The 27529-nt window shown below is 34.3% G+C and overlaps 2 protein-coding genes across 3 annotated transcripts; both read left to right on the forward strand.

Moving 5' to 3' along the window:
* Nucleotides 1-458: 458 nt before the first annotated feature.
* Nucleotides 459-15575, forward strand: LOC140143696 (protein Wnt-8a-like). 2 transcript variants are annotated; one of them, XM_072165512.1, is made up of 6 exons: nt 459-694; nt 1110-1146; nt 12729-12858; nt 13124-13249; nt 13558-13700; nt 14139-15575. In XM_072165512.1, the coding sequence occupies exons 1-6, from the start codon at nt 618-620 to the stop codon at nt 14670-14672; spliced, it is 1047 nt and encodes a 348-aa protein (XP_072021613.1). In that variant the 5' UTR covers nt 459-617; the 3' UTR covers nt 14673-15575. The 2 variants fall into 2 exon arrangements, with proteins under 2 accessions (XP_072021613.1, XP_072021612.1); XM_072165511.1 differs by lacking the exons at nt 12729-12858; nt 13124-13249; nt 13558-13700; nt 14139-15575 and adding exons at nt 1947-2076; nt 2342-2467; nt 2776-2918; nt 3359-4171.
* A 3754-nt stretch (nt 15576-19329) lies between these two features.
* Nucleotides 19330-23548, forward strand: LOC140143667 (protein Wnt-8b-like). The gene is made up of 6 exons (XM_072165484.1): nt 19330-19522; nt 19840-19876; nt 20694-20823; nt 21095-21220; nt 21495-21637; nt 21919-23548. Exons 1-6 carry the CDS (start codon nt 19446-19448, stop codon nt 22450-22452), a joined length of 1047 nt encoding a protein of 348 aa, XP_072021585.1. The 5' UTR covers nt 19330-19445; the 3' UTR covers nt 22453-23548.
* The last annotated feature ends 3981 nt before the right edge of the window (nt 23549-27529 follow it).

Genomic DNA, 27529 nt, shown 5'->3' on the forward strand with positions numbered 1-27529 from the left:
TGATTGATTGATTGATTGATTGATTGATTGATTGATTGATTGATTGATTGATGATAGTAAAAATAATACAATATTATTATCCCATGTTCAAGAAAAAAAAAACCCAAAACAGCTATTGTATTCATTTTCCAGAACGAATTAAATATTTAAACTTAAAACATAAATTTGTCTACGGCTTTAAGCTCTCAATTATATTGCACACCGCGTCAATTATTTCACATTTTCCACAAATTCGATTAGATGAAATATTCAATGTACTACTTGTACTTTACACAAGGAAATACGCAGGCGCGTTTCGATCGACTAGAGAGGAAATGGCGCGGCGAACTTTTGACGCGGCAGCCTACGTTTGATGTCGATTGTCTTTTAGACGCACGCAAAGGAAGTTATTTCAATACATATATAGGTCAATCCTCCTATGGAATTCAACTGCAAGTTCTTTTCAACGTCACTCACAATTGCTTTAGCTACCGTCAGAATAACATCTCATCTCGCTTAGTGTTACTTCTTTAATATTTGTTGGAGTAATACGTTGATATTGGAAATTGGAATATACCCTTAACATACGGTAATCAATAGCTTGAATTACATTATAACTCTGCGGAATATTCTTCATCATGTTTCGTCAAGTTGCTGCGGTTTTGTCTTGTTGTTTGCTATCTGCGATGCAGGTACATTGCTTCATTAATGGCTGGTAAGTATTTTGCAAAAATGTCTTTATTGTACAGTTTTCTGGGAGTTAAATTTGGTAAATTTTTATTATACATCTAGTAGTTCTCCAAGTACTTTTTCAGGATTGACAAGTTAGGAATGCATCTTAAGTGCGTCTAAAAACATATATTTCTTATTAGTTATTAATACACTCATACTGATTTTATTTATTAAAAACCGTACACTTATAAGTGGGAAAATATCTTAATGTAATAATTGTTATTAGTGAATCTTTAGTCACATATGACATTGTTTATATTGATGATTGCTTTAATTAAATTATATATGCATTATCTATATCGTGACGGTTGATACAAAACAAATATAAAGAATTGTGTAATAGCACAGTATTGAGTATAAGTCTTAAAAGATTGTTTTCTTTTCTAATTATTTGACAGGTCACAAGCAACTAATCTACTGTTAGCTGGTTCAAAGGTAAGAATTGTTGTCGTTCTGTTTTTCCCGAGAGTATTGAAATCGACTATTTTCTCGTTAGAATGTAACTAAGGTTGTGAATAATTTATTGAAGTCTGTTTAATCGAAGTAAAATTTCTTACACTCAATGGGGGAAATTCCCGGGGAAATTACAAATTCTGAATCTTGGTGATATAAAAGGAAACATACGATGTCAACATGACGTCACTTTTGCATACCATATACGGTGCTGGTTGACTTAATACTTGGAAAAGGCTTAGAATGACAATTGCCAAGTTTTTAGGTCGATATGGGGTTGTTAATTTTCATGGCGGTAAACTTGGTAATGAATTTGGGACGTCATTATCTAATTAGTCTCATGGTGGGTCTGTTCATGAAAGGATGACCCATCGATATTGATTGCTTACTCTATTGGCATCGATCAATCGATCTAGTCTTGCTGCATTTGCTTATTGGATCAGGAAATTCTTTTATGGCCTATGCCTATTGCTTTATTAATAAAATAAATAAATGAATCAAACCTGATCGCATACTTGCTTCATAGGATTATTTATATTTATTTCAGATCCCTTTTTAATGCTTGATTAAGTTGATTTGATTTTGAATTTTTGCTTGTATTTTTCTCTGATTAAAGAAACTAATTTGACACGTTTATTATAAGAGGAGAGTAGCCTAGTAGTAGTATTAATGGATTTTGTTTAGATCAGGAAGTTATTTTACGACTTCGCTTAACATTGCGAAACAAGAAATGAATAGAAATAACTGATATTCACATACTTGCCTTGTTATCTCTTCCACAGACTTATTTGTCTTATTCTGACAGCATAGCAGCTGGAGCGAACCACGCCATGTCGGAGTGTAAACATCAATTCAAGTGGGATCGATGGAATTGTCCCGACAACTCGCTGTCGTTATTCACCGAATTGAATCGTAAGTTGTGATTTTACCTGTTTTAGTGTTAAGAGTGATAAATACATGTAAAGAAACTTTTCAGTTAGTTACGAATATTTATATATATGAAGTAGCATTTCGTCCAGGATGGAACATTTTATTAAGGACGCTTTTCACTCAAATATTTAAAGTTGACGAAAGATTATATGTTATCTTTTGCAGAATGGCAAATGTTAAGTTTAGTTTATTCTTATTCCACTTAATCATGTTAATGATTTGTTGTTTTGTTTCTCCATCTATACAGCGACTCGTGAGATGTCTTTCATCCATGCCATCAACACTGCCGGAATTATGTTTACATTGACCAAGAATTGTAGTCTGGGCGACTTCACCAAATGCGGATGTGACAACAGCAAAGTCGGACAAATGGGTAAGAAAATTATTGATATCAATTATGTCGGTTTGTAGCTTTGCAATGCTGTCATAACGACTGGTAAAATGTGACTCTTTACTTTGATTAAAGTTATTTTGGATGATGGTTCTTGAAACAGATTAGAAATGCATAATATTTTGGACTTGCATTTGGACTACATAGCTTTACAGATCTGTTTAGTGAAAACCATTAGGCCTTCATTCTTCAGAGGCATGGATTCATTCAAAAGTGACAAATTCCAGCAACTATTTGTCCATTTGATGTTATTTTAAAACTAATATTTTGTTTGTTTTTCCCTCACTCAGGTGGTGACGACTGGCAATGGGGTGGTTGTAGTGATAATGTCAATTTCGGCGAGAGACTTTCCAAGAATTTCATAGACGAATTAGAAACTGGTGATGATGCAAGAGCTGTCGCCAATCTCCATAACAACGAAGTTGGAAGAAAGGTAAGCCGACTAACGTGTTTTGAAACTAGTGTTTATTTAGTATCTACGTGTTGCCATTTTGTTTGACCAGTGGAAAGGTATCCCATTGGGTTTCGTCAACGAAAAAAAGACAAGACACTAATATATTTGTTTGTAATAAGTAGATTACGATGTGACAAAAATTGACAACTATAAGTAGCCTATTATCATATACAATATTTGGTCAACTTTTAAAGATATTAGCATGTATGTCGGCGCACTCGGCGGACTGCAACAAGCAAATTGTGATGTAATATTGATGTTGCTATCTTCGGTAGACGAGAGAAGATGTTCATATCATGTTATGTACCCAAATGAAATATCTATTGAGTGAGATTACAGATCCTGATTAGCCTTGATCAGGTACGATTAATTGTAAATTTCAATGTTTAACGTTTTTCTTCTTATTTTTTTCCTGGCAGGTTGTTCGTAAGAACATGCAACGACGATGCAAGTGTCATGGTGTGTCAGGTAGCTGCTCCGTCCAAACGTGTTGGGACCAACTCGCTGACTTCCGCGTCATCGGATCTATACTCAAGAAGAAATATCTGGATGCCGTCCGTGTAAATTATGTTCGTGGTCAACTCATCAATGGAAAGGTTGCTTCGAGAACTGAAGAAGGAGAGACCAGCCAGGATTCAACTCTTTTGAAAAAGACGAATTTGGTCTACTTGGAGAAGTCCCCTGATTACTGTGACGCAAATTCTACCTTCGGTACACGTGGTACGGAAGGCCGCGAGTGTCTGCGAAGTCCTAAAGATGATGCTTCGGTTGATGAACTGGCCTCGTGGGAGCATCACAGTTGCAAGAGACTATGCACTAAATGCGGACTTAGAGTAACGAGGACAAAGATTGTGGTGGAGTCTAGATGTAATTGTCAATTCCAATGGTGCTGCAACGTGAGGTGTGATACATGTAAATCGGAGAAGACCGTTTATGCCTGCGAGATTTTATGAACTTGAACTGGACAGTTTTGTGCAACTCGTGAATTTTGTGCCATTTTGTGGAACTTGATATGTCTTTGACAAATACGAACATTTAAAGTTCTTGCAAGATGCCATTATACTGCTGCTATGTGAACTTTGATATATATTTTTAATACCCGAACTTTGATGAACTGAAATGTTGAAAACCACAAGCTAAATGAATAATGATAAACACATATGACGACTATGTATTCATTGTTTTGAACCACATGATAAATTATTATGAGATTTGTATAATAACTAGAGGTAAATACAGGGTGAGTCAAAAAAACTGCAATAGAGCAAAGAATCGATATTTATGTAAGAACCAAATCGAACTTTCCCAATAGCTACACTCAATGGCCACCTTCTGTGAAAATATGAAGTGAATCGCAACTACCGTTTAATTTTGATGGGTCCTGTTGTTGCGATACCCAATTTCGTTATTTGTCCACGAGGTACCTTTTGAATGAGAGCACACAGTGCGCGGTCAAGGTACCATATCTGAAACTGACTTTAACTTAAATAAGGTTGATTTTTGCGTTATTTTAAATTCTTTTTTTCTGTTCAAACAAACTTTCTAACATTACTTTAAGTCCTTCATACCTAGCTCGACTCCAACTCCAGTTTTTTAATCCCAATATGTCCAACTTACTGGATATTTTGTAGTTCACTCCATTTCAATTTGCGCGCATTTCATTTTGACATTTGAAAAACTCGCCTGCAAATTTGTATGTTTTTGATAGAGAATAAACATCTTTAAAGTAAAGGTAAAACGAAAATAACAACAAATAATGTTTCTTCTCCTTAAACAAGACAAAGGGCAATAACACTTTGGGTGCTCCATTTTATTTTACCTTACACATAGTGGGCTGACATTCAAATTTTAGATATCTCTTGGACAAACATTAAACATAGCGCTATAAAATGTGTTATAAAAACAAAACGGTAAATGCTAATTCCTTAATTTTTACACACAAGGTCAATGATGGATATACTATATATAAAATGTTTTGAAATCTAAAAAGTTCAACTCGGTTCTTAAGTAAAAATGGATTCTTTTCTCTATTGCACTTTTTTTGACTCACCCTGTACAAGCTCTAATACACTAGAAGCAAATGGTGATATCCCAGCAAAGAAAAGTTTTACAAAAGACGTTAAAATTTCGGGTAAACGGTAAAGTTTGAATAACTTTCAAAAGAAGTCAATAGTTGAAAAAGTCACAAGCTAAATATCATCAACTATAACGACTACGACATGTTGTAGCAAGCACCGGATGTTTTACAGAAACCGTTTAAATATCGGATTCTCCAAAAGTTTTGATAACATTCAGAAAATATTTTTGAAAATTTAGTGCAAATCATTCTAACATAATTTTATAAATGTTGACCAAATATTTTGCAATTACACATAAAAATGTTTTTTTCATATAAAACGTTTTAAAACGTTTTCGTGACCTTTATATAACCCGATATTTAAATGTTATTAAAGCGTTTTGACCAAACCAAAACGCGTTTGTATAATAGCTCAAAATACTTGCTGAGTATATGCTTCTTTTGATTAAGCCACACGCCGGTATTATGTGCCAGTAAATGTATACTATAGAGTCATTGTTTTGAACAACATAATAATTATCGTGATATTTTAGAATATTCCCAAAATACATCCGCACTGATTTCTATGATGAACAGTAGGTGTAAGGTTTTAACTTCTAGAATAAACGAGCTCTATTGGATTTATAAAAAAATATTTTTTTCTTTCTTTTCTTCTAAAATTGAGATAATTATTATATATTGAAGGGCAGAATTGTCAGGAAAACTTTCTTTTTTTCTTCGTCTATTTTTTTGTGGTCTTGCTCAAAATTAAAAGGGGACAACGTGATCAGTGAAAACTAACATGGGAATCTACTCTTGATTCAAATCACATAGTATTGCTTTAATTTGTCTGCGCGAACAAGACATTAAACGAGAACAGTAAAGATGGAAAGAAAGAAAGACAGAAAGAAAGAAAGAAAAAAGAAAGAATGAAAGAACGTGTAAGCGAACTGACGTTGTAACTAAGATTTTGTAAATAATATGTAAATATTTTAAACATAACAAATATTTTAGGACTGACATGGACTGCACGAGATCGTCGTAGTGTTGTAAACGTGTAGACTTATAACTTGTGTAAACAGTATGTAAATATGTATATATATATTATATAACAAAAACCTATTTTAGATACTTGATTTACATTGACTTTGACCATGTGTTTTGTTGCTATTTTTGTATCACATGTGCTTTACAAAATAAAACACAATATTAATGCAGATTATTACATAATACTTACAGCCTCGCATCATTATTTTCATATGTGTTGATTTCCGGATATGGGAAGGGGGTAAATCCCCCGATATTCAAATTTGAGGGGTGGTACTTATAAATGACACTCCATATGTCGATTATGGCGCTAGCAACCTAAAACCTGTTTCACGGTATTTAAATATTTTAAAACAATTTTCCGCCCTTTCTTTCTATATTTTTTGCCACCCTTCTTCTACTGCCCCTTCCTTTTTGCCGCCCAAATCTTAAAATGGGAATAAAATAACAAATGTAAAGATCAATATACGATATCAAGAAAAAAATTGTAAATTAATTGTCGTCCTTCCAAAACATTGTAACAATTATTGTAAAAGCTTATTTCTCATATATTTGGTTTATAAACAATATGAATGAATCTTCAATTTACTCCAATACCTATCAATTTTCATATCTAATCTACTCCATGATTCTACAAATTAAAAAAAAAATTAAAATAACGCATTTTGCATTAAAATTTGCAGGCTACCTATAATAGGAAACAAATTTGGTATTTTTGGCCTAACGGGTATATTATTTTCTTGTAAAAATTATGCTTCTTTAGATTCCTCACTTACAAAAGGTCAAATTGCACAAAAATAAGCAACACTAATTAATATTATCATGATTATCGAGGCGATGACTTTATCTTCATATAAACAAGTCATTATTATTATCAAGGTATTGCGATAAAAAAGCTCAGCTACGCGTACCAAACATACTGGTGCATATTTATTGCAATGAATATTATTTATATAAAAGCCAATAACAAATACGATTTGTAGATGAATGACAGATACTTGGCCTTGGTTTTTCTAAATTTCTGCAACTTGCTTGTCAATCACGGACTAATTATCACGAGGGATTTAAATACCACGGCACATCTTACGCGGTGTCCTAAATCCTATTATGCCGAAAGTTGAAGGCGGATGTTTGAACTCGAAGGAATCAATACTGTAAAAGCATCCATTTTTTAGATGATTAAGATCTTCCTCAAATTAAACAAAATATATACAATCTTTCTTTAATTATTAGATTCAGCTTTGGATTTTTTTCTTTCTTTTCTTCTAAAATTGAGATAATTATTATATATTGAAGGGCAGAATTGTCAGGAAAACTTTCTTTTTTTCTTCGTCTATTTTTTGTCTTGCTCAAAATTAAAAGGGGACAACGTGATCAGTGAAAACTAACATGGGAATCTACTCTTGATTCAAATCACATATTATTGCTTTAATTTGTCTGCGCGAACAAGACATTAAACGAGAACAGTAAAGATGGAAAGAAAGAAAAAAAAAAAAAGAAAGAACGAAAGAAAGAAAGAAAGATTTGGTCTACATAGGCGTTTTTTCCACCTCCACAATACCACATCTTACGCGGTGTCCTACTCCGGTTTGCCGAAAGTTGAAGGCGGAATTTTTGAACTCGAAGATGTCAATAATGTAATAATAGAGTCCGAACAGGAACTGGAAAAGGCAATTAGCCTTCAATTCAATTCAGTGCAATTTTATTAAAATAATAAACATAATAAAACATACTTTCAAGGTTCTTGCATTATGATGCACAATAAGGTGCAACACAAGGTGCAAAGATGCTGTTGCTATGTGAATATATTTGATATTGATATATTTTTAATACTCGAACTTTGATACGAACTAAAAAAGACTCTGAATTATTGTAACATGATGACAGTAAAGATTGATACCATTACAGAGGACTCTTTTGCACGTTTTTTACAAATCACATATTATAGCTTTAGTATCGTTTTTAATAAAGCTAATAATAATAAATATTATTATATCTACATAATACATGCAAAAAATGGCTAAACACTCTAAATTACTCTAACATGTTCAGCAGGTAAGTGATGGCAATAATTATGTGTTTAGAAATACACGGGCTTTGACTCTATTTTAAATTTCATATAACTCGTTAGTTATTTCCCCTGTGCACGCGCACCACAATAGGCCTTCTATATTCAATTCAAATTTGTTTGAATTAAATTAATTATTTTTTTTTTCTTCTTAATTTCGACAATTTGCCTGTCAATCACGGATTGAAATACCACATCTTATGCGGTGTCCTAATCCGCTTAATATGCCGAAACTTGAAGGCGGGATGTTTGAACTCAAAAATGTCACACACTTTGCCACACACACACAAAATGGCAATTTTAAAACTGCAGCCAACGAGCTACGACGTAATAGTTGAGACTTATGACTAATATTTGATTTTCTTATACAGGAAACATTCATATTGTCCCACTGCATTAATTTTATTCATAAGTCTCAATGTTTTGAATGTTAAATAAAAGGATGAAAACAGCAGATATGTGCACACAATCCCAATGCAAGGTATGGTCAACTGTGCCACATGTGTACAAAAGGCAGACATACCATGGTCAGAAACCCCATTGGGTTATGGGAATGTCTTTAAACATCCTCTGTACATAATACATGCATATGGCTAAACACTATCCTTCAATATTATTATTATTATTATTATTAAAACTTCTTTTGCCTGGGTAACAAAACTCAGTGTAAACACTGTTTTTCAGTTTGGCCCAGGGGTCAAACGTAAAACATCAAAAAATAAACAATACATTTTAAAATACATTACATAAGCATATATCAGATTGCACAATTTAACAAAATTAGGAATACAATCAAAAACTAGACCAGCTAGGCATAAAATTTACATACAAACAACAATGATATATAAAAACAGTGATATTGCACTATAGGACATCAAAAGGTGTAATTTACTTAGGGCTTACAAGCATATTTAAAATAACCAACTGTAGCTGGCAATGGATTTTTTGCTCTGGTGGGGAGAAGGTTAAAGGACAGTACACCTCTGGAGGAGAATTTCCTTTTGGCAGCGGCACTGCGGTTTGTTGGAGGGACAAGATTACCTTGGGATGCGGACCTAGTGGAGTGGCCATGACTGTTACTAACTGTGGAAAAGATGTTACATAAAGGCAGTGGGAGGATGTTGCTAAGGCTCTTATAGACCATGATGTTAAGGTGGATATTGCGACGATCGTCAAGTTTGTCCCACTTCAAGGTATTAAGAAGAACATCAGTGGGGTATCTGCGTGGGAGACCAAGGATTATTTTGCCAGCAGTATTTTGCAACCTGTCAAGCGTTTTCAGTAAGGTCTTACCAGCATTTCCCCACACTGAGTCGCAGTAGTCCATGTGAGGTAAAATAAGAGCTTTATACAAGGGATTGAGGGTTTTTTGAGGTAAAACCTTTCTGAGTCTGCGCAGCAGACCATTACGTTTAGAAACAGTTTTACAGATTTTGTTAATTTGCTCATTCCAGTTTAGGGCTGGATCCAGCCAAACACCCAGATATTTGAATTTATACACATTTTCAATTAAAGCATTATTTATATACACCTTCAAATCATCATTTTTACGAGACATTTTTGTTGAGTGCATAGAAGCATAGCCTTGGTCTTTTTTATATTGAGGGTGAGATAATTTTTGTTAAGCCACTTAGCAACCTTACTGATTTCTGTATTCATTCTGTCATTGATGTCACTGACAGACTTACCCGTAACAAAAATAGCTGTGTCATCAGCATATAAGGTGACTTTAGAGTTAGTGTCAGTGACAACATTGGCAAGATTATTAATGTACAACGTAAAAAGAAGGGGCCCAAGGATTGATCCTTGGGGGACACCAAACTTTACTGCTGCTGAACTTGACACATTATCACCTATTTTAGTAACCTGTTGACGATCAGAAAGGTAAGATTCAAACCATCTGAGTTCATGGCCATGCACACCAAAACTCTGGAGTTTATATATTCTAACATGTTTAGCATAATCATTAATCATGAATCATTTTATATTTTATTAATTTCTGCAATTTGCCTGTCAATCACGCATTGAAATATCACATCGTACGCGGTGTCCTAGTCCGCTTAATATGCCGAAAGTTGAAGGCGGGATGTTTGAACTCGCAGATGTCAATGATAGCGTCCTCTGGTAAAACCACCGATATTAAGAATGGCAAGCAATAGTGTAAAATAAGTGACAAAGAGATATTGCTTTATTTCTGGTTTGGAATGATTATTTATGACTGAAAGAAGTTACTGTTAAAGATTTAATCAACTAATTAATACAAATCAAACCGTATGAATAATTAATTAGGTCCGATAATGAAAAAAAATTATTACCCTATATTCGTACATATAGAAGCAAGCATCACACCTATAGCGTATATTTGTGAAATATACTCCTAAAAAGAAATAGGTTCTCCCATCCCAAACTAACGTGATCTTTTCGAAATAATATCCATAACAGGAACAGTAGGACATTGGTAATAACATATAATATAGTATTTAATAAACATCAACATTTTAATGTTTAAAAACAACAAACAAGAATATAAGTATATACAAACACGAAAGACACAAAAAGTCTGTAAAATGAGTGTAATAATGACATGGAGGAGATGATAAAAAGGCCATGGAGGCCAAAAGTGGTCATCCCGGCCCCTAAAACATCTATCACAAACAAGATTAAAATAATGTTTCCGTCACATAAAGGAAATTAACACCAATGAAATGACATAAACATTAATGTATAAACATAGAAGCATACACAAATCTGTAGATAAAGTAAGCCATTATATTCGCTCAAAAGAAGCATGTACATGAAATTACAACCAACTTTAATTCAATAAATATTTCTTAAATTGATTTCTTTAACATTCATAGCATTTTTTTAATCCGAGAGGAAGGTCATTCCAAAGGGTAGGACCTGATGTCCTGACACCTTTACTCGCAAAACTTGCTTTTGATAATAATGATAGCTTTATTTCTTTATTTTATTTGTGATAGATGTTTTAGGGGATGACCACTTCTGGCCCCCATGGCCTTTTGATCACCTCCTCCGTGTCATTTTACTTAATACAGTCTTTTTGTGTCTTTCGTGTTTTTATATACTTATATTCTTGCATATACTTATATTCTTGCTTGTTGTTTAATGTTGATGTTTATTGTTTAATTCAAACAAAAATAAAGAAATCATAGCAAGATTAATACAATATATCTCATGTTCAATTGTTTTTATTTTTCATAACGAATCAAACTGGGACAAAACCTTTAAACTTTTAAAAATATAAATTTTGTACATAGCAAGTTCTGTTTTTATGCACTCAATATATTGCACACTTGCGTCAAATGTTTTATATTTCCCACCAGTTTGATCAGAGGAAATGTACTCCTAGTATTTTACACAAGGAAATGCGCGCAGACGCGTTTCGATCGTTTCTTTCTTTTCCGTCTCAATGAACTAGAGAGGAAATGGCGCGGCGCACTGTGGGTGCGGCAGCCGACGTTTGATGTCGATTGTCTTTTAGGCACACGCAAAGGAAGTTATTTCAATACATATATGGGTCGATCCTCCTATGGAATTCAACTGCAAGTTCTTTTCAACGTCACAATTGCTTTAGCTACCGTCAGAACAACAGCTCATCTCGCTTAGTGTATTAATATTTGTTGGAATAATACTCTGATATTGGAAATTGGAATTATACCATTAATTGCTTGAATATTCTTCATCATGTTTCGTCAACTTGCTGCAGTTTTGTTTTGTTGTTTGCTATCTGCGATGCAGGTACATTGCTGGTAAGTATTTAGCAACATTTTTTTCATACATTTGTTGGAGTTAAGATGTAATTTGGTAAATTTTTAATTATATATCTATATAGTAATTATTTCTTCTATTACAATTTGTTGAGCACACGAAAATAAATGAATGGATTAGATAAGTAAATTTGGAATAATAGGCCTACCTAGTAAAGCAATTTGAAGAAAACTTACTATGTTATTTACTAAACCTGATGAATTTGTTTGAAAAACTTACAAAGGATCGTGTAGCTTTAATAACACAGTATTGAGTATAAGTCTTATAAGATTGTTTTCTTTTTTGGTTATTTGACAGGTCACAAGCAACTAATCTACTCCTAGCTGGTTCAAAGGTAAGAATTTTCATTTACCATCTGACATTGAATTTTGAAATATATGTTACAAGTTGAATGTTATTTTTATCCTGAGTAGATCTACTGTTTTCTCATTAGAATGTGACTTGTTTTTATGATTACAAGAGGAGAGTAGCTTAGTAGTATTAATGGATTTTGTTTAGATCAGGAAACCATTGCGAAACATAAGTAACCAGAAATGAACAGAAAAAAACTGATATTCACATACTTGCCTTGTTAGGATTATTATTTATTTCTGACCCCGTGGAACGAAATAAGTTTAATTTTGAAATTGTGCTTGTTTTTTGACGTTTGTTTCTATTCGCCAAAATTGAAAATAATGCAATAATGTCTATTTAATTTGATTAAATTTTCGCGTATTTCTTTTTGACGTTTGTGCGAGTTTTGTATTTTCATACCCATACAATTAGGCCAAAATTTCATTAACCTGATAATAATAACATCTAATCATATCACTTGTCATCTCTTCCACAGACCTATTTGTCTTATTCTGACAGCATAGCAGCTGGAGCGAACCACGCCATGTCGGAGTGTAAACATCAATTCAAGTGGGATCGATGGAATTGTCCCGACAACTCGCTGTCGTTATTCACCGAATTGAATCGTAAGTTGTGATTTTACCTGCAATTTAAGAGTGATAAATACATATAAAAAAAACCGAAACTTACCGTTTTGAGTTTAGTTAGTTACGAATAATAATGAAGTAGCATTTCGTCCACGAAATTAAATTTTACCAAGGATGCTTTTCACTCAGATACTTGAATATTTAAAGTTAACGAAAGATTATATGTTTTCTTTTCCTGAAAGGCAAATGTTTATTCCACTTAATCATGTTAATGATTTGTTGTTTTGTTTCTCCATCTATACAGCGACTCGTGAGATGTCTTTCATTCATGCCATCAACACTGCCGGAATTATGTTTACATTGACCAAGAATTGTAGTCTGGGTGACTTCACCAAATGCGGATGTGACAACAGCAAAATCGGACAAATGGGTAAGAAAATTATTGATATCAATTATGTCGGTTTGTAGCTTTGCAATGCTGCCATAACGGCTGGTAAAGTGTGACTCTTTACTTTGATTAAAGTTATTTTGGATGATGGTTCTTGAAACAGATTAGAAATGCATAATATTTTGGACTTGCATTTGGACTACATAGCTTTACAGATCTGTTTAGTGAAAACCATTAGGCCTTTATTCTTCAGAGGCATGGATTCATTCAAAAGTGACAAATTCCAGCAACTCTTTATCCATTTAATGCTATTTTAAAACTAATATTTTGTTTGTTTTTCCCTCACTCAGGTGGTGACGACTGGCAATGGGGTGGTTGTAGTGATAATGTCAATTTCGGCGAGAGACTTTCCAAGAATTTCATAGACGAATTAGAAACTGGTGATGATGCAAGAGCTGTCGCCAATCTCCATAACAACGAAGTTGGAAGAAAGGTAAGCCGACTAACGTGTTTTGAAACTAGTGTTTATTTAGTATCTACGTGTTGCCATTTTGTTTGACCAGTGGAAAGGTATCCCATTGGGTTTCGTCAACGAAAAAAATACAAAACACTAATATATTTGTTTGTAATAAGTAGATTACGATGTGACAAAAATTGACAACTATAAGTAGCCTATTATATACAATATTTGGTCAACTTTTAAAGACATTAGCATGTATGTCGGCGCACTCGGCGGACTGCAGCAAGCAAATTGTGATGTAATATTGATGTTGCTATCTTCGGTAGACGAGAGAAGATGTTCATATCATGTTATGTACCCAAATGAAATGTCTATTGAGTGAGATTACAGATCCTGATTAGCCCTGATCAGGTACGATTAATTGTAAATTTCAATGTTTAATGTTTTTCTTCTTATTTTTTTTCCTGGCAGGTTGTTCGTAAGAACATGCAACGACGATGCAAGTGTCATGGTGTGTCAGGTAGCTGCTCCGTCCAAACGTGTTGGGACCAACTAGCTGACTTCCGCGTCATCGGATCTATACTCAAGAAGAAATATCTGGATGCCGTCCGTGTAAATTATGTTCGTGGTCAACTCATCAATGGAAAGGTTGCTTCGAGAACTGAAGAAGGAGAGACCAGCCAGGATTCAACTCTTTTGAAAAAGACGAATTTGGTCTACTTGGAGAAGTCCCCTGATTACTGTGACGCAAATTCTACCATCGGTACACGTGGTACGGAAGGCCGCGAGTGTCTGCGAAGTCCTAAAGATGATGCTTCGGTTGATGAACTGGCCTCGTGGGAGCATCACAGTTGCAAGAGACTGTGCACTAAATGCGGACTTAGAGTAACGAGGACAAAGATTGTGGTGGAGTCTAGATGTAATTGTCAATTCCAATGGTGCTGCAACGTGAGGTGTGATACGTGTAAATCGGAGAAGACCGTTTATGCCTGCGAGATTTTATGAACTTGAACTGGAGAGTTTTGTGCAACTCGTGAATTTTGTGCCATTTTGTGGAACTTGATATGTCTTTGACAAAAACGAACATTTAAAGTTCTTGCAAGATGCCATTATACTGCTGCTATGTGAACTTTGATATATATTTTTAATACCCGAACTTTGATGAACTGAAATGTTGAAAACCACAAGCTAAATGAATAATGATAAACACATATGACGACTATGTATTCATAGTTTTGAACCACATGATAAATTATTATGAGATTTGTATAATAACTAGAGGTAAATACACTAGAAGCAAATGGTGATATCCCAGCAGAGAAAAGTTTTACAAAAGACGTAAAATTTCGGGTAAACGGTAAAGTTTGAATAACTTTCAAAAGAAGTCAATAGTTGAAAAAGTCACAAGCTAAATATCATCAACTATAACGACTACAACATGTTGTAATGTGTAGGTACCCAGCAAGCACCGGATGTTTTACAGAAAACGTTTAAATATCGGATTATCCAAAAGTTTTGATAACATTCAGAAAATATTTTTGAAAATTTAGTGCAAATCATTCTAGCATAATTTTATAAATGTTGACCAAATATTTTGTAAACATGTTTGCTAAAGAATATTTTGCAATTACACATAAAAATGTTGTTGTAGTGACCTTTATATAACCCGATATTTAAATGTTATTAAAACGTTTTGACCAAACCAAAACGCGTTTGTATAATATACTTGCTGAGTATGTGCTTCTTTTGATTAAGCCACACGCCAGTATTATGTGCCAGTAAATGTATACTATAGAGTAATTGTTTGAACAACATAATAATTATCGTGAGATTTTAGAATATTCCCAAAATACATCCGCACTGATTTCTATGATGGACAGTAGGTGTAAGGTTTTAACTTCTAGAATAAACGAGCTCTATTGGATTTATAAAAAATTATTTTTTTCTTTCTTTTCTTCTAAAATTGAGATAATTATTATATTTTGAAGGGCAGAATTGTCAGGAAAACTTTATTTTTTTCTTCGTCTATTTTTTTTGTCTTGCTCAAAATTAAAAGGGGACAACGTGATCAGTGAAACTAACATGGGAATCTACTCTTGATTCAAATCACATATTATTGCTTTAATTTGTCTGCGCGAACAAGACATTAAACGAGAACAGTAAAGATGGAAAGAAAGAAAGAAAGAAAGAAAAGGAAAAAAAGAAAGAACGTGTAAGCGAACTGACGTTGTAACTAAGATTTTGTAAATAATATGTAAATATTTTAAACAAATATTTTAGGACTGACATGGACTGCACGAGATCGTCGTAGTGTTGTAAACGTGTAGACTTATAACTTTTGTAAACAGTATGTAAATATGTATATATATTATATAACAAAAACCTATTTTAGATACTTGATTTACATTGACTTTGACCATGTGTATTGTTGCTATTTTTGTATCACATGTGCTTTACAAAATAAAACACAATATTAATGCAGATTATTACATAATAATTACAGCCTCGCATCATTATTTTCGTATCTGTTGATGTCCGGATATGGGAAGGGGGTAAATCCCCCGATATTCAAATTTGAGGGGTGGTACTTATAAATGACACTCCATATGTGGAGTATAGCGCTAGCAACCTAAAACCTGTTTCACGGCATTTAAATATTTTAAAACAATTTTCCGCCCTTTCTTTCTATATTTTTTGCCATCCTTCTTCTACTGCCCCTTCCTTTTTTGCCGCCCAAATCTTAAAATGGGAACAAAATAACAAATGTAAAGATCAATATACGATATCAAGAAAAAAATTGTAAATTAATTGTCGTCCTTCCAAAACATTGTAACAATTGTTGTAAAAGCTTATTTCTCATATATTTGGTTTATAAACAATATGAATGAATCCTCAATTTACTCCAATTACTATCAATTTTCATATCTAATCTACTCCATGATTCTAAAAATTAAAAAAAAAATGAAAATAACGCATTTTGCATTAAAATTTGCAGGCTACCTATAATAGGAAACAAATTTGGTATTTTTAGCCTAACAGGTATATTATTTTCTTGTAAAAAATTATGCTTCTTTAGATTCCTCACTTACAAAAGGTCAAATTGCACAAAAATAATCAACACTAATTATTATTATCATGATTATCGAGGCGATGACTTTATCTTCATATAAACAAGTCATTATTATTATCAAGGTATTGCGACAAAAAAAGCTCAGCTACGCCTACCAAACATACTGGTGCATATTTATTGCAATGAATATTATTTATATAAAAGCCAATAACAAGTACGATTTGTAAATGAATGACAGATACTTGGCCTTGGTTTTTCTAAATTTCTGCAACTTGCTTGTCAATCACGGACTAATTATCACGAGGGATTTAAATACCACGGCACATCTTACGCGGTGTCCTAAATCCTATTATGCCGAAAGTTGAAGGCGGGATGTTTGAACTCGAAGGAATCAATACTGTAAAAGCATCCATTTTTTAGATGATTAAGATCTTCCTCAAATTAAAAAAAATATATATACAATCTTTCTTTAATTATTAGATTCAGCTTTGGATTTTTTTCTTTCTTTTCTTCTAAAATTGAGATAATTATTATATATTGAAGGGCAGAATTGTCAGGAAAACTTTCTTTTTTTCTTCGTCTATTTTTTTTTGTCTTGCTCAAAATTAAAAGGGGACAACGTGATCAGTGAAAATTTACATGGGAATCTACTCTTGATTCAAATCACATATTATTGCTTTAATTTGTCTGCGCGAACAAGACATTAAACGAGAACAGTAAAGATGGAAAGAAAGAAAGAAAAAAAAAAGAAAGAAAGAACGAAAGAAAGACAGATTTGATCTACATAAGGTTTTTTTCCACCTCCACAATACCACATCTTACGCGGTGTCCTACTCCGGTTTGCCGAAAGTTGAAGGCGGAATTTTTGAACTCGAAGATGTCAATAATGTAATAATATAGTCCAGCCAGGAACTGGAAAAGGCAATTTGCCCTCAATTCAATTCAAATTCAGTGCAATTTTATTAAAATAATAAACATAATAAAACATATTTTCAAGGTTCTTGCATTATGATGCACAATAAGGTGCAACACAAGGCGCAAAGATGCTGTTGCTATGTGGATATATTTGATATTGATATATTTTTAATACTCGAACTTTGATACGAACTAAAAAAGACTCTGAATTATTGGAACATGATGACAGTAAAGATTGATACCATTACAGAGGACTCTACAGAGGCGGATTTAAGGAAAAGGGCCCTGTCAGCAAAATATCATGGGGGCCCAATAGTAAAGAGTTGAAATCAGGAGCGTGACTGAATTTTTGTCGGGAGGCGGGCAAGAACTAAATTTGGTCGTGATCATTAGTTCGGTCCAATGAGATATGTTCGTGTTGTGCGCGAACATTCATTCCATTTCATACTGGTAAATTTCGCGCGAACCGCAAGAAAATTTGCAATTTCACAGTATGCTACACCCAAATCGAGGGTTTATCAGATTTGTGAGTGTTTAAACGGTACTAAAGAATAAGGAATATTTCCTTTTTGTGTTTTTGCTTGATAGTCAAGAAGGAAACAAAATCCCAGATTAAGGTCTAGAATCAGTTTTAATATCATAATCTGACCTCAAGGAATATGAAGCCAATAGGTTGGTACGCGTGAAATTTGACATTGGGGGATGGGGTTGAAAAAAATTCTTAAATCCAGGACCTTTTGGCGACAAAATAAGTTTATGGCACAAATGCGCGCGAAAAATGTTACCGTTTTGATGTTAAAACATGGCGCAAAAGGGGGATTCATCCCCCATCCCCACACCCCTGGATCTACGCATATGCACCTTAGGACCGGATTTGCCTTTTCGGGAGCCCTGGGCCCGGCCAAAATTTGGAGGCCCAAGGCATATGATTTACGTATAAGATTGTGGCAGAAGCATAACAATTTAGAGAGAGCCTAGCATATTTTGTTTTCGATTTTACTATGACATTTGCAGGTGAAGCACGGAAAAGATCAGTCTGTTTTAGTCCAAAATGAAGGTGAATTTTGCTATATATATAGGGCCAGTGCGCGCTTATGCAATTTTACCCTATTTTGGCCCAAAACATCGTGTTTTAGGTCTAAAAAGGAAACTGCACAGGGCAATGGGGGGCACATTTAGGGGCCCTGGGCCTTGCCCATTTGGGCCCTGTAGCCCATAATATTTGACATTATAAGGCTCATGTACCCATGCAAAGGTACACTGCCCAAGTGCTGGGTGTACCAACTCCGAACCATGAACTGTTATATTTGCTTTAAATTACTTTTTAAAAACATTTTAGGCCCTGGGGCAGAGGGCCGCAAATGTTAAAACAAAGAGCCAAGTGGGCCTATAATATTTGACCTTTGGAACTCATGTACCCATGAATGGTTATCGAGAAACGACTGGTCCTTTGTATTAACATCTGGGCCCCGGGAACCCTTGATCTTGGATATCTGAGCCAAAATTGGCAAAATTCATATCTAAGGGGAAAGACCTTTATAGGCTTAACTGTAGTTTTAGAGCCAGATTTGATTAAACGCTTCTATCTAACATTGGGGGCCCTGGACCCATACTAGATGACCTACTTGTATTTTGAGAATGTGTAAGTTCAAGTTCTTTTCAACGTCACAATTGCTTTAGCTACCGTCAGAACAACATCTCATCTCGCTTAGTGTATTAATATTTGTTGGAATAATAATACTCTGATATTGGAAATTGGAATTATACCCTTAATTGCTTGAATATTCTTCATCATGTTTCGTCAACTTGCTGCAGTTTTGTTTTGTTGTTTGCTATCTGCGATGCAGGTACATTGCTTCATTAATGGCTGGTAAGTATTTAGCAAAATTTTTTTCATACATTTGTTGGAGTTAAGATGTAATTTGGTAAATTTTTAATTATATATCTATATAGTAATTATTTCTTCTATTACAATTTGTTGAGCACACGTAAATAAATGAATGGATTAGATAAGTAAATTTGGAATAATAGGCCTACCTAGTAAAGCAATTTGAAGAAAACTGACTATGTTAATGACTAAACCTGATGACTTTGTTTAAAAAAACTTACAAAGGATCGTGTAGCTTTAATAACACAGTACTGAGTATAAGTCTTATAAGATTGTTTTCTTTTTTGGTTATTTGACAGGTCACAAGCAACTAATCTACTGCTAGCTGGTTCAAAGGTAAGAATTTTCGTTTACCATCTGACATTGAATTTTGAAATATATGTTACAAGTTGAATGTTATTTTTTTCCTGAGTAGATCTACTGTTTTCTCATTAGAATGTGACTTAACTTGTTTTTATGATTTATTGAAGAAACTAAATTGACACGTTTATTACAAGATGAGAGTAAAATAAATAAATAAATGTAGATATTTATATAGCGCTTTATGCCGTAAACAGCCTCAAAGCGCATTACATTTATTCCGCCGTTATTAGAATATGTCGGAACCACGTTTGCTGCCTACAAATGGCGCAGGGTTCATCAGTACAACGACTGTGACTACCCCTAACAGCTTCCCATTGCACCTGGGTGGGGTGAGGCAAGCGAGACAAAGCGCCTTGCCCAAGGGCGCAACACGGTGGCGGGACAGGGACTCGAACCCACGCACGTCAAGCAAGCTCTCAGATCAGAGTAGCTTAGTAGTATTAATGGATTTTGTTTAGATCAGGAAACCATTGCGAAACATAAGTAACCAGAAATGAACAGAAAGAACTGATATTCACATACTTGCCTTGTTAGGATTATTATTTATTTCTGACCCCGTGGAACGAAATAAGTTTAATTTTGAAATTGTGCTTGTTTTTTGACGTTTGTTTCTATTCGCCAAAATTGAAAATAATGCAATAATGTCTATTTAATTGGATAAAATTTTCGCGTATTTCTTTTTTGACGTTTGTGCGAGTTTTGTATTTTTCATACCCATACAATTAGGCCAAAATTTCATTAACCTGATAATAATAACATCTAATCATATCACTTGTCATCTCTTCCACAGACCTATTTGTCTTATTCTGACAGCATAGCAGCTGGAGCGAACCACGCCATGTCAGAGTGTAAACATCAATTCAAGTGGGATCGATGGAATTGTCCCGACAACTCGCTGTCGTTATTCACCGAATTGAATCGTAAGTTGATTTTACCTGCAATTTAAGAGTGATAAATGTATTTAAAAAAAACCCTCGAAACTTACCGTTTTGAGTTCAGTTAGTTACGAATAATAATGAAGTAGCATTTCGTCCACGATAGGACATTTTACCAAGGATGCTTTTCACTTAGATACTTGAATATTTAAAGTTAACGAAATATTATATGTTCTCTTTTCCTGAAAGGCAAATGTTAAGTTTATTCCACTTAATCATGTTAATGATTTGTTGTTTTGTTTCTCCATCTATACAGCGACTCGTGAGATGTCTTTCATTCATGCCATCAACACTGCCGGAATTATGTTTACATTGACCAAGAATTGTAGTCTGGGCGACTTCACCAAATGCGGATGTGACAACAGCAAAGTCGGACAAATGGGTAAGAAAATTATTGATATCAATTATGTCGGTTTGTAGCTTTGCAATGCTGTCATAACGACTGGTAAAATGTGACTCTTTACTTTAATTAAAGTTATTTTGGATGATGGTTCTTGAAACAGATTAGAAGTGCATACAATTTTGGACTTGTACTACATGGCTTTACAGATCTGTTTCGTAAAAGCCATAAGGCCATTCAGAGGCAAATTCCAGCAACCTTATGTCCATTAAATGTTATTCTAAACTAATATTTTGTTTGTTTTTCCCTCACTCAGGTGGTGACGACTGGCAATGGGGTGGTTGTAGTGATAATGTCAATTTCGGCGAGAGACTTTCCAAGAATTTCATAGACGAATTAGAAACTGGTGATGATGCAAGAGCTGTCGCCAATCTCCATAACAACGAAGTTGGAAGAAAGGTAAGACGCCTAAAACATCTTTGGAAACTATGATATAATATTTGTTGGCAAACATTTTGATCAACTTTTACACACAAATTAGCATGTGTGTATGTCGGCGGACGGCAACAAGCAAATTGTGATGTAATATTGATGTTGCTATCTTCGGTAGACGAGGATGTTATGTACCCAAATGAAATTTAAGTGAGATCACAGATCCTGATCAGCCCTTTAATGTTCATGCGAAGGTTACGATTAATTGTAAATTTCAATGTTTAACGTTTTTCTTATTATTTTGACAGGTTGTTCGTAAGAACATGCAACGACAATGCAAATGCCATGGTGTGTCAGGTAGCTGCTCCGTCCAAACGTGTTGGGATCAACTCGCTGACTTTCGCGTCATCGGATCTATACTCAAGAAGAAATATCTGGATGCCGTCCGTGTAAATTATGTTCGTGGTCAACTCATCAATGGAAAGGTTGCTTCGAGAACTGAAGAAGGAGAGACCAGCCAGGATTCAACTCTTTTGAAAAAGACGAATTTGGTCTACTTGGAGAAGTCCCCTGATTACTGTGACGCAAATTCTACCATCGGTACACGCGGTACGGAAGGCCGTGAGTGTCTGCGAAGTCCTAAAGATGATGCTTCGGTTGATGAACTAGCCTCGTGGGAGCATCACAGTTGCAAGAGACTATGCACTAAATGCGGACTTAGAGTAACGAGGACAAAGATTGTGGTGGAGTCTAGATGTAATTGTCAATTCCAATGGTGCTGCAACGTGAGGTGTGATACATGTAAATCGGAGAAGACCGTTTATGCCTGCGAGATTTTATGAACTTGAACTGGACAGTTGTGTGCAACTCGTGAATTTTGTGCCATTTAACGGAACTTGATATGTCTTTGACTGACAAAAACGAACATTTAAAGTTCTTATATAATATATTTCGTATGAATCGTTTTAAAATGTTTTCATGACCTTAAAATGACCCGTCATTTAAATGTTATTGAACGTTTTTGACTAAACCATTTCAAAAAGAGTATAATACACTTACATAAGCCGGTATTATGTGCCAATAAATGTACTGTATACTATGTATTCATTGTTAACCACATGATAAATTATTATGAGATTTGTATAACAACTAGAGGTAAATACACTGTACAGGTATATGTAAGTAAATGGTGATATCATAGCAAAGAAAAGTTTTACATAAGACGTTAAAATTTCGGGTAAACGGTAAGGTTTGAATAACTAGCTAAATATCATCAACAAGCTAAATATCATCAACTATGACGACTACAACATGTTGTAATGTGTAGGTTAGCACCGAATGTTTTACAGAAAACGTTCAAATATCGGGTTATACAAAAAGTTTTGATAACATAATGTTATAAATGTTGACCAAATGTATTGAACACATGTTTGCTAAACATATTTTGCAATAATACTTTTAAGACAGTATTATGTGCCAGTAAATGTATACTTTAGAGTCATTGTTTTGAACAACATAATAATTATCGTGAGATTTTAGAATATTCCCAAAATACATCGCTCTGATTTCTATGATGAACAGTAGGTGTAAGGTTTTAACTAGTTCTAGAATAAACGAGCTCTAATGGATTTATAAACGTGTAAGCGAACTGACGTTGTAACTAAGATTTTGTAAATAATATGTAAATATTTTAAATATAACAAATATTTTAGGACTGACATGGACTGCACGAGATCGTCGTAGTTTTGTAAACGTGTAGACTTATAACATAAAATTGTACCTTAGTAAATAGTATGTAAATATGTATATTATAACAAAAACCTATATATTTTAGATACTTAATTTACATTGACTTTGACCATGTGTTTTGTTGCTATTTTTGTATGACATGTGCTTTACGAAATAAAACACAAAATTAATGCAGATATTACATAATAATTACAGCCTCGCTTTCTTTTCATATGCGTAGATTTCGGGATATGGGGGAGGGGGTAAATCCCCCTGTTTCACGGCATTGATCTTATATAACAAAGCTCTTTTGTTGACAATGCATAAACTAATTGTTTTGGCATAAAACAATGCGATGTCACCTTTTAGTTCAAAAAGAAATTTTTGTTCAAGGTGAATTGATTGCCTCAAAAAAGGGTATGAAAAACAAAATGAAAATTTAGATGAAAATTGCGTTACAGTTACTTTTCATTGATCCTATTTTCTGTAATGCTCCTTTACCCCCAGACAGAAATAATTCAACCACAAACACCAATTGCGCATCTGTCAGGCATTCAGACAGACATTCATATATTTATTTGCATCAAATATCATATGTTACAATGAATTAGCATGCACATTAAGAAAACACCTTCCACAATACTTTGAAAATATAGTTTGTATTATTACCAGGACCTAGATGAACCTACCTAAGATACCTCCCCAGTGAACTACCTACCTGGGAGCTGATCAAGTCATAACAAAACTAATAATAACTATATTATTGGATATACCGCCCCAGTGAACTACCTGAATCTAGTACCTCCCCAGTGAACAATCTACCTGGGAGCTGAATTGATCATGAATCAGGACCTAGATGAACCTACCTAAGTTACCTCAACCCAGTGAACAACCTACCTGGGAACTGATCATGTCATAACAAAACTAATGAATATATTATTGGATATACCGCCCCAGTGAACAATCTACCTGGAATCTAGTACCTCCCCAGTGAACAATCTACCCGGGAGCTGATCATGTCATAACTAAACAAATGAATAATTATATTAGTGAATAGTGGGCTGAATCTTTACGATAACTGTGCATGAATACTGTTCTTCCAAGAGATTGCTTCCTGGAATCCTAGGAGAGAAATTCCTGAAAGGTTAATTTGGATATAAAATAGTATATTAATCCAATATGAAAATATATAAAGTATACATGTACATAATTAAATACATGTTAGAAAACATTGCCTTACTTGACTGTTTTAACATTGAGTAATCCTTGATAATATTATAGTGAAAGTTAAGTCACACCCATAGAACAGTTCATTCAACATGTTAAACTAGCACAGAGAAGAGTTACCGCCGAACTACTTTTTCTACAAGATGAAGTACCTGCAAAATTTATTCTTTAATATAGCCAAGCACAGGGTGGTCTTTTGACATTTTTATCAAAATGAACTTTGCTGATACCAACATCATAAATATAAAAGAGCCCAGAGCATATGAATATATGTCAAATTGCACACCCCTAACTCTTGTAAGTAATTAGATATTTCATTTCATTTTATTCGCCAGAAAAACGTTATAAAATACATATATTGTACATCTATAAGCACTACATCAAAAACAATTAGATATTTAAAAACGATTACATAAGCCCCTTGAATATCATCAGGACTGTTAGGTAACATACCAATGGTAACTGCTTCACGAGTCCAGCAATTCGATATTAATACTTCTTTGCTAAACCCTTACTATGACTATCCTTACATCACACAACATACATACAACAACAAATATAGCATTTTGGTGTCGGTTTATTGCTGCCAAACGAGATGCACACACTGTGCCATGCTATGAAAGTATACAGAATTAGGATATCGTGCCTACGCTAATAAAATAGGGCAGCCTACCACAGGAATCAACGTGATAACTAGGGGGCTGCGCAACCTCAAAAAAACATGAACCAAATTTTTTATTTTTTATTTTTGTTGAACAAGAAAAATCTGAGGGCATAGTACTTGGCTCCTGCCTAGGCTATCCCATGCCAACCTGGTGTTGATTCCTTCCTTCCCGCTATAAACAATCTTAATCGACAAAAATCCCACCCGAGACTAAAACTGGTTTAAATAAACATATTTACTGATGATTCTAAACATTCATGCTTCTTCTGAAGAAGCAAACTTGACACACACTACTTAAATTCAACTGCGCTACAGAATAGAATATGTTGCCGTGATAGAAACCGAACCTGAAGTGAGGTTACTCATACACTCTCCCATACAGGAATAGTCATACTATTACGTAACGCAAAGAACATCAATATATTCTTATTCGGGGGCTCTCAACCGAATATATTTTCATATCTTTGCTCTAATTGCTACTGGTACCACACTTATGTAGATAATAATATCCTGGTGTAGGTTATTCACCCAGTAGTTCAAATGAACAAACAAAGCAAAGTGAGTTGCACATTTTTTGTTACAGTATTAAATTAAATTTACAATATAATGTTCTACAGATAATGTCACATATTTGATTAAATTTTCTTCGATTATCCAAGATTATTCTTTCTTATACATCAACATTTTTTTTTTTTTTTTTAAATTAGCCATAAACTTTCGGCTTCTATTATACTATTTTCAAACTTTTAATGGCTTTAAATGCACACCTTGCAATAGGGAGTGGTGGGTGGGAGAAAAATTCATCATATGACTTGTCTGCATGAATGTTGACAGAATAATGGTGGTACATACACACACACAAGAATCAAGCCTTGTTAAAGATGATCGCTGATTGGCCCAATGAACACTGATGGTGCCCATGATAAACAAATAGACAATACACATGTATCACCTCATATTGATCTTATATCACCTCATATTGATCATATAACAATAACTAAACTAACAGGACCAAACCATTATTTCTGCAGGGGTCAAACTGGTTTTTAACCTAGTGGTTCAAAACGTTATTCCTAAGTACTTATAATGCATGGTGGCGTTATCAGAAAGGCCAGGCGGTGATGGAAGCGATATCGCCAATTTTGAGGTCGCCATTGGATTAACACATAATCATGAAATCTTCATAAACAATTCTAAATTTGTTATGTGGTGTCAAAGCAAACTTATCTTACTCTAAAACCGTCGGGGTACGACCGTGTACCACACTGCAAGTATGTTAATTTTCCATTTGTAATTGCTAACCGTGTATTTTGAATGGGGCTGTCAGCCCTGTATCTTCGCCAGCCTCGTACGTCACGTGTTGCGCTTCCTATGGCGCCTGACGCAGGCATGGTAATCAGGCATGGTTTTAGTAAATTTTATTTGGGTGTTAAAATTAATGGTAACGTATGTTTCGGTCACGTATGTTACATTTTAACTTCAAATTGCCTGACAAGTTGTTGGAAATGAGTAAACGAAATAATATTGATCAAGTTGATCAAGTACACCTGCGGCTATAATTTGCTCAACAGTTTATAGTCACTTTTTTGTTTTAACTCTGCATTTTATGGTAACGCATGTTACATTTCTAAAAAATACGGTCTGAACCTTTTCCTGGGGTTTCTTTCTCAAATACGTAAATCATGTGCATCTGAAAACATATCTATCATGTAACTAGCATGATAAACAGTATATTTAAGGACACTTTGGTTCCATTTCAGTGTTTGCAACCACTATAAGGTAAGTGTTAACACATTGGTTTTACATAGGTTTCACAAAATGATGTAGGCATTGATGAACTACTAGTAACGTGTGAGCTATCTACCTCTGATATAGGCATTGATAAACTGCTTGTAACACGTGAGCTATCTACCCCTGATGTAGGCATTGATAAACTACTTGTAACATGTGAGCTATCTACCCCTGATGTAGGCATTGATAAACTACTAGTAACATGTGAGCTATCTACCCCTGATGTAGACATTGATAAACTAATATAAATAGCATCATCATGTGAGGTATCTACCCCTGATGTAGGCATTGATAAACTACTAGTAACATGTGAGCTATCTTCCCCTGATGTAGGCATTGATAAACTACTAGTAACATGGGAGCTATCTACCCCTAATGTAGGCATTGATAAGCTAGTAACATGTGAGCTATCTACCCCTGATGTAGGCATTGATAAATTACTAGTATCATGTGAGGTATCTACCCCTGATGTAGGCATTGATAAACTACTAGTAACATGTGAGCTATCT

The sequence above is a fragment of the Amphiura filiformis genome, unplaced genomic scaffold, assembly GCF_039555335.1.
Source record: "Amphiura filiformis unplaced genomic scaffold, Afil_fr2py scaffold_25, whole genome shotgun sequence".
Lineage (NCBI taxonomy): Eukaryota > Metazoa > Echinodermata > Ophiuroidea > Amphilepidida > Amphiuridae > Amphiura > Amphiura filiformis.